The 14,483-nt window shown below is 40.1% G+C and overlaps 1 protein-coding gene across 1 annotated transcript in view; it reads right to left on the bottom strand.

Annotated features, from left to right (window-relative positions):
- Positions 1 to 3,647: 3,647 nt before the first annotated feature.
- Positions 3,648 to 14,483, bottom strand: part of skia (v-ski avian sarcoma viral oncogene homolog a) — an 88,299-nt gene continuing 77,463 nt past the window's right edge. Inside the window, exons 3-7 of the mRNA XM_051949361.1 lie at positions 14,217 to 14,332; positions 13,373 to 13,683; positions 12,868 to 13,196; positions 10,975 to 11,205; positions 3,648 to 7,355 (exon numbers count right to left, since the gene is read on the bottom strand). Of these exons, the coding sequence (XP_051805321.1) occupies positions 7,167 to 7,355; positions 10,975 to 11,205; positions 12,868 to 13,196; positions 13,373 to 13,683; positions 14,217 to 14,332 (1,176 nt within the window). The 3' untranslated portion in view covers positions 3,648 to 7,166. The remainder of the gene's footprint in view (positions 7,356 to 10,974; positions 11,206 to 12,867; positions 13,197 to 13,372; positions 13,684 to 14,216; positions 14,333 to 14,483) is intronic.

A 14,483-nucleotide genomic window follows, 5' to 3' on the forward strand; every position in this document is an offset into this window, starting at 1 on the left:
ATATTGTGTGGTCATAGAAAGGATGTCAATCTGTTTCAGAAGGGTCAAATTGTTGGCCTGCATCAAGCAAAGAAAACAACTAAGGAGATTTCTGAAACTACTGAAATCAGGTTAAGAATCATCCAATGCATTATTAAAATCTGGAATGACAGCGGTGAACCATCATCTCTGAGGCCCAAATGTGTTGGTCATGTGGTCTGATGAGTCCAGATTTGCCCTGTTTCAAAGTGATGGGAGCATCAGGGTAAGAAGAGAGGCGGGTGAAGTGAGGCACCCATCATGGCTAGTGCCTACAAGCCTGTGGAGCTAAGGGTTATGATCTGGGGTTGGTCAGGTTCAGCAACGTTATGTTAAATATTAGAGTGTGCAACCTTTTTCTTGGCTGGGCAGTGTATATATGAGCACAGTATCTGCAAACATCTTAAGGTCTGCAAGTCATGATTCTGATAATGCTCTTTTATACACTTGCGCCCAAAATTATTCATTATCCAAACTTAGATTTATAGTCATTTTTATTTGACCAATCCATTTCTTCTTTAATTTTTCTTTTCTCAGAGTGATCACCTTTGTCTATGATGGAACATATTTCTCTCAATGGGGATGACAACGGATGTATGGGACTCAAGGACTCACTAAATGGTTTGATGAAAAATGTGTGAATCATGTGCTATGGACTTCAGAGTCACCAGATCTCAACCCACGAAAAGAACACTGAGATTTTGGACTGATGTTTTGGACGTCCTCATCACCACCATTATTAAAACATCACATTAGAGGACAAGGGTGTTCATCTTTTCAGTGGGGTTCAAGATACTTGTAGAATCAATGCCAAGTGACAATGGAGCAGTTCTGGCAGTGCATAGTGGCCCAACACTTTACAAAGACACATTTGTTGGTTTTTCCTTTTATTTGTCAGGGTTTGCTCTGGGGGTCAGGCATATGGATTCTGTAAAGTGTCTTGAGACAATTTGACTGTAATTGAAGCTATATAAATAAAATTGAATTGAATTGAAATGAATTTGTCATGCGTTTGTATCTTTGCATGCGTGTCATACAGATGTTCATGTCTTCCAAACTCCTCGTGGACAAACTCCTCGTGACCTTAGGCAAGGCAAGGCAAGGCAAGGCAAGGCAAGGCAAGTTTATCTATATAATACAATACATACACATTTGCAATTCAAAGTGATTCACAAACAGATAACATAACAGAACAAAAAGTTAAAGTGCATTAAAAAATGAAAAAGAACAGGTAATAAACAAGAAAAATAAAATGATGCAAAAGATTTAGTGTAAAATAAAAGTACTGACAAATTTAGTAAAAGTACATCTGAATTTTTATATCTGGATTTATAGAAGTTTATTAAGCACTTATTTAGTAGCCGTGGGGATAGGAATAGTCTGCATCCCGCTGACCTGTCCAGAGGTAAGAGTTCATATAAATAGTAGTAAGTCTAACTTTTCCTGCAGTGTCATCTTCAGGCTGAAATGCTAATTTGATCAATACTTTGGTTTACTCCTGATGATATTGGTTTACTACCTATCTAATGACATTCCCATTAGCCTCAGCAATGCTTTGATTTAGTGCTAATGAGCAAAGCATGTTAGCACGCTAAACTGAGATTTGGCAACATTTTCAGTGTGGCTATGTTAGCATTTAGCTAATAAACTCTGCTGAGCCTAAGTCCAGCTTCTCACAGTCTATCTGCACTGTAAAAAAAATAATGATTTAAGAGTTTTTGAATTAAATTTTTTGAGAAATTCTGTGTTCTTTTACAGGTTTCCCTTTTCTGTTAGTTATAACTAGTAAAGTCACAAAAGCTTTAATTCATGTGTAATTATAAAATCTGCAAAAATATAATTATTTATAGATACTTATTTTTATTTGAAAGGTAAAATATGTATATTAAGTGTTGAAAAGGACTAAATAATTTGAACTGTTGTTTTACCGATTTTCTGTTTTTTAAAATGATAGAAATCTTGTAAAATCACACTAAACAAAAATAAACTAACAAAAATTCAACAAAATAAAACTGAATAAACTAAAAAACAGGCCAGAACTTTAATGTCAAAATGTTTTTTTGTTTTTTTTCACAGTGTGTGACTATAACATTAGAGTGTTTTACTGTTTTTAGCAACAGTTACAGCATTCCACCATTTTTTCACAGGTTTTTTAACAGGTGAACAAACAAATAGTTTATCAGTTGATCCTGGAAATTAAGAGTGGAGTAAAAAGGTGGCCTTCACAGAGAGGGAGGAGGTGCAATATTGCTCAGACACAGATCCCTTAATCTAACATCAGTAAAGAGCAGAAGGACAGTTTTCTGGGTTTGTCACCACTGTTATCTTTTGTTATCTATCATTTCCGGTTCTGTAATTTAAAGTTAACAATTTCAAAACTGGCAGAGTCTGTGTCCACTTCTTAAGTTTTTATTTTGGAGATGAAAACAATGAAGTAGTGTTAGAAGGTCTTAAAGTGTGTGTAAAGACTAATTTATGACTTGGCTAAGACCATAAGCTAAAACCTCATTCACTGGATGGTGAGGAGCCTAACCTAGCAGCTGACCTATACTGTGCACATGAGACTGTATATCACCCGAGTGTGTGCACGTACTAATGAATGTTTACGTGAAATGTTGTCAGGCTGAGTGGGCGTTAACTGGAGACTCGCGTACATTCCTTTCTAGTTAAGTGTTTGCAGCTCATCTTTATCTTTTCAAGTTTTTCACAGTAATTATGGAGGTTTCTCCTGCAGCTGACTTAAAACCATATCTGTGTACATAAACCGGATGAGAGGTTGAAACAAAAAGAATGTGTTGCTTGGTACTCTGCACTGAAACAGCTCCACTTAGTTTTACCTGAAAGGAGCTGCAGGTATTTCATTCTTTTATCACCTCTATATTCTGACATTACATTTTTCATTTTTATTTATATGAAGGCTGGAAAGCTTGCCAGAATTTTTTTTTTTGCCTATAAATACTGTGAACCGCTGCAGATAGTCTCACAGTAAACACATATTTGAATGTCCAAAATCTCTCATCAAAACAAAAGGGAAACATGTCAGATGACAAATCTATAATAAATCCTCTGCCATCTACTCTTCCTACAGGTTTTATCGTTTAGACTTTCCTCCAATTTTTACTGTCTTGTCAAATCTGAATGTATCAGGAAATCTTACATCATTTACTGTATGCTTGCAAGAGGAAGCAGAAAGTCACTCATACGATACGCATACACATCCTATAGGAAAATTAGTCACCGCTTCTATGAAGCTCAGAAATTCTTCCGACAAAATAGCTGAATTAAAGTAGCAATCTGAGAAACTGCTTGTTGCTGACAGGAGTTAATCAGTAAATAGGACCTTTTCTCATCTTTGAAATAAATTGGAGCTCTAGAATCTGAGTAGTGTAACCAAAGAGCACCTTTCCTCTCCTATAACTACTGATAATTCACAAGTATGAAGCAGAGATCGCCTCCTGAGAAAACAAGTATTTTTTTCAGCAGAAACAACTGATATTTTTGTGTACTAAACTGCATATATCAGTAAGTTAATAAGAAGTCCAAAAGCACTCTGTCTGCAAGACATGCAGAAGAATTAGGTTTATATTATTTCCCAAACAGGCAGTAAAATAAGAAACTGGGTCATTCAATCTGGACAAACAACTTTATTTCTGGTAATGCATCTATACACTGTACATTCAGTCACTGTAGTATATAAGCATAGCTATTTTCAAACATAATCTCATAAAGTCCTTTACTTTACAATATAGTCCGTGTCGTTAGAGAAGGGAACAGTGTTGTTGGAGGAAGAAAAAGGCATGAAAAGATGAATGAAACAAGGGAGATAGATGAATAAGCCAAGCTTTTTTCATACTGTATATGTGGCATTAATAAATGGGAAAGCTTACCTCTTACATAAAAATATTTCTAGAACTGTATATAGAATTAGCAGCAGCACAGGGCTAAAATGACACGAGGATGAGGGAGAAACAATCTGCAAGGTGGCGTAGTCGTGTGTGTGCGACCCGTACTGCAGGTCTGCTATCTGATGCTGAACATACTGTTAAAAATATATATGAACCGGTGAAAAAAGTCATTCAATATAAAGACTCTACAGTAAAAAATAATGAAAAGAAATGGATTAACATGTTCATGTAGGGAATATTCTCTTACGCACTGCATTAACTGTTTTTGAAATGTCTCAGTTATAACACAAATTCAAAAAAACAAAAACAAAAAAAAAACAAGACAGCTATTGTAAGAAAAGATTTCTTTTTGAAAAAGGAAACACCATGTACATATATTATACAATATTGTAAATGAAAAATATTTACATTTGTAAATCCTTATTCAAATCTTCACACTGGCTAGTATTTGTCTATTAATATGGACTGTTATTGCTGCTTTACTGCCCATTATTTAGCAAAATGATTCTCCTTTAGAAAACAAGACGTCATTAAACAGCTTTTTTCTTTTCGTGCGGGAGAGCGAAGAGCCAAATGTCATTACTGTCTCCCTTTTTTGTAGAAAACCATGAGTAACGTAAACTACACATAGGCTATTAACTCTTTTGAGTGTAAAAACAACTACAAAATGTACCAATTTTAGTTCTGCCAAAGTCACAGATGCAGTGTTGTTCTCCGTGCAACATCAGTAATGTCGGATAAGAAACGGGCTTTCAACATAATGCCCTATTATCCTCGACGTGTCCGCCTCAGGACAAGTCAGCAAACTGGGAATAAACAGTTAAATCTTTATGTACAACCCAAAGTAACAATTCACCGAAGCAAGTGGCTTTTCATGATCTTCTATAAAAATTGTCTGAACATGCATATCATTGATATCAAATGAAGAAACAAAGCACTCATTCAGAACAAAAAAAAAAGCCTTAAGCATCTTAGCATTTGTTCAATTGTTCTCAGCACTGAAAAAAGAAAAAAAAACATTTGTAAACTGGTTGGATTTAGGAATACTGATAAAAGAAGTGCAATACAAGGAGGGGCTGTTAATTTGAAACCTGCAAACAGTAAATTGATAAGATGCCCCAATGCCAGCAGCTTCATCATCAGTTTTCCTTCTCTGGAAACCTTTCGCCCACATCCAGGCACTTGAGGTTGTCCAGCATTGCATTGATTTTTTTTTTCTTCTTTTTTTGTTGTGTTTTGTTTTTTTCGCAAGTGTGAAGTTTTTTTTTCTTAAGAACAATACACGACTTGTTGCTTTTTTCAATAACAATTTCCTCTTCTAAATAAGAAAAAAAATGCTTTATATTGCATAACACAATAAAACCCTTACATGTACAGCATCAATGCCCAATAACTGACTATATGTATGGCAAACGTTGTCAAATTTCATGCATAAAGAAAATATGAGTTTTCTATTGAAAAAAGTGAACATAACAGACAAGCAATAAAATATCTCCACGTTAAAAACAACATCAACAACCAAAGGAAAATTAGCATTAACACAATGTACATTCTGATTGCATTGTACCCCCTGTGTGATGGCCGGTTCACGCTCTCCACCTTCTGAATAAAATCTGACTTTACTTTTTGTTCGTGCTCCTGCGATTCAGCTCTGTGTTGTCAGATTTGTTGTATGTTAGAACCGAGTCCTCAAGTGTCGATTATATTACAGGGATGGGAGAATGCGTTGCCCAACACCTTCCAAAAATTCCAGACTGCATCAGCGAGCAACAGCTATACTTTTTTCTTTCTGTTTATTTACAATACTTTGCCTTAGTAAACAGAACAACAGTTTTTTTTTAAGATGCATATAATCAACGAAATGCTTACTGGATTTATATGTTAGCACTCATGTATAAGATGATGTTTTCAAAGAAAGACTGAAGACAATAGTGCGAGTACAATGCATTATAACAGTATTTTGTTATGACAAAGTGCGATTCATTATTGTAAAGTAAAAAAAGAAAACAACATCATATACTTTTATTTACATACCTTAATTTAATTAAAATGAACATTTTGTGGTTATTGACAAGAGTGTCCATCCAGTCCACTGTGACTTCAAAGATGATGATGCCAATTTGAGTAAAAACATGCCGGCGCTTTTCACGCAAATGTTACAGGACAAGAAAACATGGCTACACTCACATCTGGAGTATTTTATCTTTAGAAGATAAAGACTTCAGGGTTTTGACCCAAATGCTTAAAAAACATATGGCAACCAGTGTGTGTGTTTGTGTGTGTGCGTGGTGGAGACGGTTGGATATTGTTACTGATCACCAAAAACAAGTGCTCACTAAAAAAGGTGCCTCTAAGTCGGCATGTTTTTATTTTCAATCTTCAATCCAGGTTTGATCCCAAGAGAGAGAAAAATTCAACCTGAATGGAAATAATGTGAGGAGAAGATGGGTCGCCTCTGAGTGGACTGGGATGACTTCCTGAAAACCAACAAAACCACGGTGGCACTGTGGAAAGTTCATTTGCATGTTTTGTTCACCTTCTAATTTTTCTGTATCTTTCATATTTTCCAACTCCAATAGCACAGAGAAACAGGGAAATGCTCTTCTTTTTCTTTACACATTGCTATGTTGTCCTTAAATAGCTTATGATGTTTTCAAAATCCTCTGTCTTCAATGTGGCAGGAGAAAGTGGTGGAGGCTTTCTCCAGAATTGAGGGTTACGTATGAGACCAACACTCCTCGCCACACCGCTACAACACCTCTTAACAGCTGTGTAAATCCAATAGAATATGATCTTCTTTTAGCAGTTTTTAGCACAGTCCACACGTCTCACCTCATTTCCTTGTCAGGGAAAATGTAGGGACAGCCACACATCGCGCTGTGTATCTCTTTTCTGTTATTCACTGTGATCCAGTTTTCAGTTCTCTGAGTTTGGAAGGTGCGAGTCAGTGCTTGATTTAGAAACATGGGTTTCCTTGTTGCCATTTCTGGTCATTCTCCAAGGGAATCACTCACTAGACTTTTCATGGGTGTGGATGAGGGCACAGCTCCACATTTCTTTTTCTGTCTCTGGTTGGAGAGCGAGAGTCTTCGTATGCTTTTGTGTTGTGGGGGTGTGAGTGTGAGGGACAGTGGCATATGTCTGTTCCAGGTCTCCTGAATAGAGTTTGAAAAAGGGTAGAGGATGTTGGGGTGGATCATAGCAATGAGAGGGAATGGTTAGGTAGTGGAGCTGACTGCTGGCTTAGTTGTCAGCTGGCATGTCCTTGGGTGTACCGTCTTTGAGGCTGGTGGATTTGGGCCAGAGTTGCTGCTGTAGCTCCTTCACCACTCTTTCCAGGTGCTCCCTGGCCTCCCGCTCCTGCAGCAGGTCAGCTCGGAGCTGCTCACGGTCAGCTTCAGCATGCTGAAGCTTCATCTGGAGGTCCTCGATCTGGAGAAAAGAACACAGAAATCCGCTGAATCTATGCAGCAGTGGAAACCCGACTCCTGGAACGTTGTCTCGTTCAGACCCTGCACGCTTGCCTACACTAATTATGGCTCCCTGTTATTCATTTGGCTTTTTTAACACTGCAGACTACCAGGACATCTGCCCGAGTCTACACACCAATGTTTCTACTGTAGTACTTATACCATGTTCATGCTACCCACACAAGCAGAACTGACCTCTGAATACTGCTAATGTTGACATACGCGTGATAACTACGAAACCTATGGAAACTATTTCAGTGTGCGCCAATGACGTCGGACCATCGGTCAAATCCGATTTGTGTACCAAAAGTCCGGTAAAACTTACATTACTGGTCTCATGTCCGGTGTAATTTTTTTCCTGTAACCCCGAAGTTCCACATAATGCGATCGCGCCGCGCCGCGCAACGGAACGAAGCGCCGCTGTCTTGCTCCGAAAGTCAAAGCACACTGCAAGCGCAGCGGCGCGCCGTCCGGATGGGGAGGGCTGCTCCTCAGAGAGGCTCTCGTGTGAACAGCGATATCACGCGATAAAAACGCATGATATAAACAGAAAATAAATAAACCACACCTCATTTCGCTTCTACAAGGTCGCTCTGCTTGACCCAGCCACATTGCTCTGTGATTTATAGTACTTCTAGCATGGTTGAGTACATGATTTATGTTTTGATCTCAAATGAGTGCTTTTCTTTATCCAATAGTTAATTTTGTATGGTTTATTCTATATAAAAACGGTAATTTCTCTTCGCCCATGGCGTTGTGTTGTATCTGGGACATAATTAATAAAGTAGTAAATTTGTATAACAATTATTAAAATTAAATTATACATCAACTTTTGGTACATTTGTGCATAAAATATTCGGTCCAGTAAAAACTGTTTCGGTCCAGTAAAAAATTACTGTTTACTGGTCCACGGTCCAGTAATAAATTGTGCCCATTCGCGCAGACTGCTATTTCAGACCAAATAACACAAAGATACAAACAAAAAAACACAAAAAAGACAAAACCCCTCCCAAAGTCAGCAGGAATGCTTCATGTAAGCTGAAATATATCACTGATGGTAAAATTAACCCATAATGAAATGGGAGTAAAACAATACTGCAAAGTACACTGCTCAAGAAAATTAAGGGAACACTTTTTAATCTAAGTATTGCATCAAATCAGTCAAACATGTGGGATACTGATCTGGTCAAGTAAGTAATTGAGGGGCTTTTTAGTCAGTTTCAGCTGCTTTGGTATTCATAAAATTAACAACAGGTGCACTAGAGGGGTAACAATGAGACAACCCCCCCAAAAAAGGAATGAGTTTACAGGTGAAGGCCACCTACATTTTTTCCTTCCTGATGTTTTCTGACTGTTTTTCACTAGTTTTGCATTTGGCTAGGGTAAGTGTCACTTCTGGTAGCATGAGGCAATACCTGGACCCTACAGAGGTTCCACAGACAGTCCAACTCCTCCAGGATGGCACATCAATGCGTGCCATTGCCAGAAGGTTTGCTGTCTCCCAGCACATTCTCAAGCACATGGAGGAGATTCCAGGAGACAGGCAGTTAGTCTGGGAGAGCTTGACAGGGCTGTCGAAGGTCCTCAATCCATCAGCAGGACAGCTATCTGCTCCCTTGTGCATGGAGGAACAGGATGAGCACTGCAAAAGCTCTACAAAATGACCTCCAGCAGACCACTGGTGTGAATGTCTCTGATCAAACAATCAGAAAGAGATGTAATGAGAGTGGTCTGAGGGCCCAGCGTCCTCGAGTGCCCGCTGTGCTCGCTGACTGGCACCGTGGAGCTCGGCTGACATTTGCCATAGAACACAGGAATTTGCAAGTCCACCACTGGTGCCCTGTGCTTTTCACAGATGAGAGCAGGTTCACCCTGAATGCATGTGACAGGCATGAAAGGGTCTGGAGAAGCCGTGGAGAATGTTATGGTGCCTGTAACATTGTTCAGCATGACCGGTTTGGTGGTGGGTCAGTGATGGTGTGGAGAGGCATACCCATGGAGGGACGCACAGACCTCTACAGGCTGGACAATGGCATTTTTACTGCCTTTAGGTATCAGGATGAAATCCTTTGACCCATTGTCAGACCCTACATTGGTGCAGTGGTCCTGGATTCCTTCTGGTGCACGACAATGCCCAGTCTTATGTGGTAAGAGAACTCATGCAGTTCCTGGAGGATGAAGGAACTGATACCATTAGCTGGCCCCCATGCTCACCTGACCTGAATCCAATAGAGCACCTTTGGAACATTATGTTTTGTTCCATCCAACACCATCAGGTTGCACCTCAGACTGTCCAGGAGCTCAGTGATGCCCTGGTCCAGTTCTGGGAGGAGATACCCCAGGACACCATCCATCGTCTCATTCAGAGTTTGTCCCGGCATCGTCAGTCATGCATACAAGCACATGGAGGCCATACAAACTACTGAATACCATTTTGAGTTGCTGCCAAGGAATTTCAGCAAGATGGACCAGCCTGCCACATCAGTTTGTCACTTTGATTTTAGGGTGTCTTGAATTTAGCCCTCCTGGGGGGTTGATAATTTTCATTCCCATCAAACAATGTGGCACTTTTCATTCCTAACACATTATCCAGTCCATATCAATGCTAAGATCCAGTTTGTTTTTTCCCCGTATTGAAATACGATGTATTTTCAAAGTGTTCCTTTAATTTTTTTGAGCAGTGTATTTCCTCAATCCTCACTTCCCAAACTCAATGTTACATGGTGATATGACTATCTTGAGTTGTCTGGCCCATCTCCCTCATCGATCAGTGTATTTATTGAAATGATGTGATAAAACAAAATTACTTAACTACTGTTTTAGTCCAACCCAAGGCCAAATATTGCGAGCTTGGGAATAAAATTTTCTGTAAGGCATCAGTCGGGGATTTTCCAGTAATGATCTCGCTGCACTGGCAGACTGGCTTCATATTTCCAAAAATATAACTTCTGTCTGACATAATCATTACTGGTTTATCTAGATTTCATTTTCCAGTCATTGATGTCTCTAAACAGTGGCCTTTTTAGCAAAATAAACTTTGAGAGCACTCAGCAAATGCTGAAAATTACTTTTTTTTTTTTTGGCTGCAACAACTTAAGACATTTTGTCTTAATGACAGCTTTTCAAAGACAAGTGCAGTCTCTGCAGAGAGACACACAGACACAGCTAGAGAGCACAATCTCCTTCTTGTTTTGTCTAATCTGCATTTCCCATAATGCCTGAGGGAAGTCAACGTCTCTTCCTGTTTCCTCTTTGAGGGGGACTTATCATACGTCTCAGGGCTACACCCATTTATTTTTGCCTGGGGAAAGGAAATGTGTTTTTTTCTTGCCTTCTCTGCTGACCTTGAGAGCATCTGAGAAAGTAAAAAACTGCATTAGTGTGAGTATGTTGATATAATCGTCTAGACTTTCTACCACCACATCTCAACACACTAGCCTAATAATGTTTGTCTAAATGCACAACCTGGTTTGGCTATATTTCTATCCATTCCCTAATGTTCCTCAAATATATTAAGTAGGGATTATTTAAGTTTTATAGCCTATAGTTAGACGAAGCTTTTTCAAAACATGCTAACTGACCTGTGCAGAGTACTTTGCGCGGAGACGTCCAGCCTCGCAGCCTTTATCACAGACCCTAAGCTGTCGGGCCTGCTCCAACTCCCGCTTGAGACGGATCCGTGACTCATTGGCTTCCTTCATCTTCTTTTCGCTCTCGGCTCGCAGCCGCTCAATTTCCTTCCTCAAGTTGCGCTTTGCCTCAGTTGCCTCCCGCAGCTTCTCCTTCTTGGCCACCCGCAAGAACTCCAGCTCCTTTGAAGAAGAGATTGGAGAAATCAGACTTTTAGTCTGAAGGTAATGCTTGTATAATTAATCAATTTAGAAAGTTGTTTCCACAATTTCAAGTGATATGTGAATGCCAGTGGATAATACAGTATCAGTCACATGGCTGCTTTACTTTGTTTCTGAACTGTTGACACCTGAGAACAACTTGTTACAGTAGTCTGCAGTGTCCATGTCAGTGTTTACATTGAGCCAAGTCAGGGGTTAGGGCAATGTGTGGGCTGACAGAAGTTGAGTTTCCTTCCTCTGAAGCACTGACAGAGTACGAATGTGTGTCTGTGTATGTTGCAGTAACACGCCCATAGCCTTCTCATGGGAAACTAGCAGCTGAGACAAACATATCTGTCATCAAGCTTTGTTAGGTCCTACAGAAAGAGTGAAAAGAAACAATCCCTATCACACCCTTTACTCTACAACAGCTTTACATAAGAACTTTTGCAATCCCAACAGGATTAGGGTTCATTCAGTGAAACACAGGAAAAAGTATGCCAGTGAGTTGTAAAGACCATTTCTGATTTAGGTTGTTGCTTGGTTGGATTTGTGGTGACTCCACAGCTCCTCTCTAGCCTGATGGAAAGCGAAAGTGGAATTCTGTCAAGCTGGAATCGGTTTTCTTTGCTCAGGCTGCATCTTATGTTGCTCACCCACACAGACTCCTTCGTCGGCATTTACTTGTTGTCTGTCCAAAACCAAAAATAAAATGGAAGTCTGGCCTTTCCCTTTGCTGCAACATCCGCTCTCATTGCTATCACTTGCCAACTCATGCTAAGCTTTGCGGACAGTGAGGACTTCTAATCCACTTCTGCATTTTGATGCCTGAGGTGAAGTGATTTCCTCAGAGTGCCAGCTTTGAAAAGATTCTATCAAGTCTGATTTGAAGAATATAAAGGAACATTTAAGGTTTGTATGATTTGTGATTGGCAGTTAATGGGAAATTCCACTGTTCCGTCCAGAAGTGGTAAACATCAGTCATCACTGAATCGCAAAAATAACAGGACTTAGTATGCAGATATACTGTATGCTAATTTATGAATAAATTGCCTGGTCTTATATATGGTCTTTAGTGAAGCATTTTTTTTTCTTCAGTCTTCTGGTCAAACCAAAATCTCAATTCAGTCACGTCCAAGTCAAGCAAAATCTGAAATCAATCAAAAAAACTTGTTCTCATATCAAATGAAACAAGTTCAAGCCAAGTCTCATATCACTGGGGACAAGTCGAATGGAATTTGTCTGTCCCTGAGGACAATTCTATCTCGTCTCTGAATGAATACTGTTAAAAATGCACAGTAGCATGCTTTCCTTTCCAAATCTGAATAGATAATAGTGAATTAACAGTGGTTTCATATTTTTTCAAAAGCATTTCACTACAGGGAATAATTCAAGTGTCAAAATGGTCAAGTCAACAGCAAGTGTGTGAGTTGAGTAAAATTCAAAATGTAAAGGTCGGTGTGATGACTGTTGGTATGACTGTGATGACTGGTAGTTTAATTCTGCCTTCAGTGTTTCTGCTCAGTTGGACTAAACACATCTTGCATTCATCTTCGTACATAATGTAAGCATATTAAACTATCTATATTCTCATTTGACATAAAGACACATCCATCCAATACAATGATTTGAATCAAACTCTACCTGCTGGAGGCTTCGTTTGGCCTGCAGAGCTGATCCCAACTTTTCTTCCTGCTTCACCCTCATCTTAACAATCTCATGAAGAAACTTCTCTTTTGACTCTTTGGAGTCCAGTCCACTGTCCAGTGCCTGACGAAGGCTCTCCAGCTCTGACTCCAACCCCAGCTCTGGAGGAGTCACAGGTACTGCGACAGGTGCAGCTCCAGGAGCAGTGCCTTCAGCTGACGTGACAGTGCAGATAGGCCCTTGGACGCCTGGTGAGCTCAAGTCTTTGGCTGAGCTGCTGGACGAGGTGAATGATGGTGACGACAGGGAGGACAGTGATGAAGTGACTGTTGGAGGAGACCAGAAACACAAGAGAGGGTGAGATTAAAAGAATTAGACGTCCTGGCAGTGGTAAGTAATTGATCAGCTGATATTGTCAATATTAGCTAGTCAGCTGAGCCCTGCAATAAAATACAAAACACATGTAAATACTATAAAAAACATCTGTGGTGCTGGCACTTACATTCGTCACGACTTTCCACTTCAATCTCCACCTCTGAATCTTTGTCGTCCTGAGGTGGCGGCAGTGGTGCCTTATTGGCAGTGGAGGACGGAAAGCAGGGGACCTCTGGTGCTGGGGGTGGGAGCTCCCCTGTGGCTCTTCTCTTCCGAGACCTGGAGTTGGGGTTGGCGCCCTCGCCTGGGGGTTCACCTCCACTTGGGTGTGAGGTGCTGGGTACCGATGGAGACATAGGACCCACCTTCCCCAGAGGCAGTGGTGTGAGGGCCACATTGGGGGCCACAGCGTTCTCAAGGCTCTTGTAGTTGTAGAAGCTAAAAGAAAATCGTGCAGTTTTTCAGCGTCAAATTTACATAAAGGTTAGTTGATTAAGAAGAGATGAATTCTGAATTTAAAGAGAGACAGCTAATACCATATTGTATGGTCCTTTGTGAACAGCCTATGCCAACCAGGGTAGAAAAACATTCAAATAAAGTGCCTACAGCTCTTTCCTCCCACTTCAGGAGAAAGTGGGCCAGATCAACTGTGATATGGTGCAGCCTGATCTGGCAGCATCATGCCAAGTGGGTGCCCACAGTATGAGTGTGTGTCAAATGTGTGTGAATGGTGACGTGTGGGAGGCTGCGGTAGAGTCAGACTTGACCCCTGTGACACCAACCCACCCAGACAAGTGAGAGCGCATGCTGGGAGCTTATCAAATCCAGCTGAACAAAACGGCTGTCAATCCTTGCCTTAAAAGCTTCTTATAGAGTGTAGATATTTCATAGTTTTAATTGATTTTTGAACTGTTGTTTAGTGAGACTGTCTTCCATTTTAGATCTAGTTGTGGTGTGTGTGTCGGGCTCACCTGTCTCTCAGCAGAGCCAAAGGGTGACTGGAGGGCTCCTTATCACCCGTGGAGATGTGTGGAGACCAAGGTCTAAAAGCTGAGGGCCTCTGCCTCGGCTGAATGCAGTTAATCCCCTGAAAAAGGACATTGACAAAGCCTTAAATAACAAGTAACAAAAAACTACATTTGTAATGATCAAGTGACAAAGCTCAATAACAGTATACAGTTTTATAGGATATTATTTCAAGCCTGTGAATGTGAACATATATGTGATACCCAAGTTTA

The sequence above is a fragment of the Acanthochromis polyacanthus genome, chromosome 6 (genome assembly GCF_021347895.1).
Source record: "Acanthochromis polyacanthus isolate Apoly-LR-REF ecotype Palm Island chromosome 6, KAUST_Apoly_ChrSc, whole genome shotgun sequence".
Classification (NCBI taxonomy): domain Eukaryota; kingdom Metazoa; phylum Chordata; class Actinopteri; family Pomacentridae; genus Acanthochromis; species Acanthochromis polyacanthus.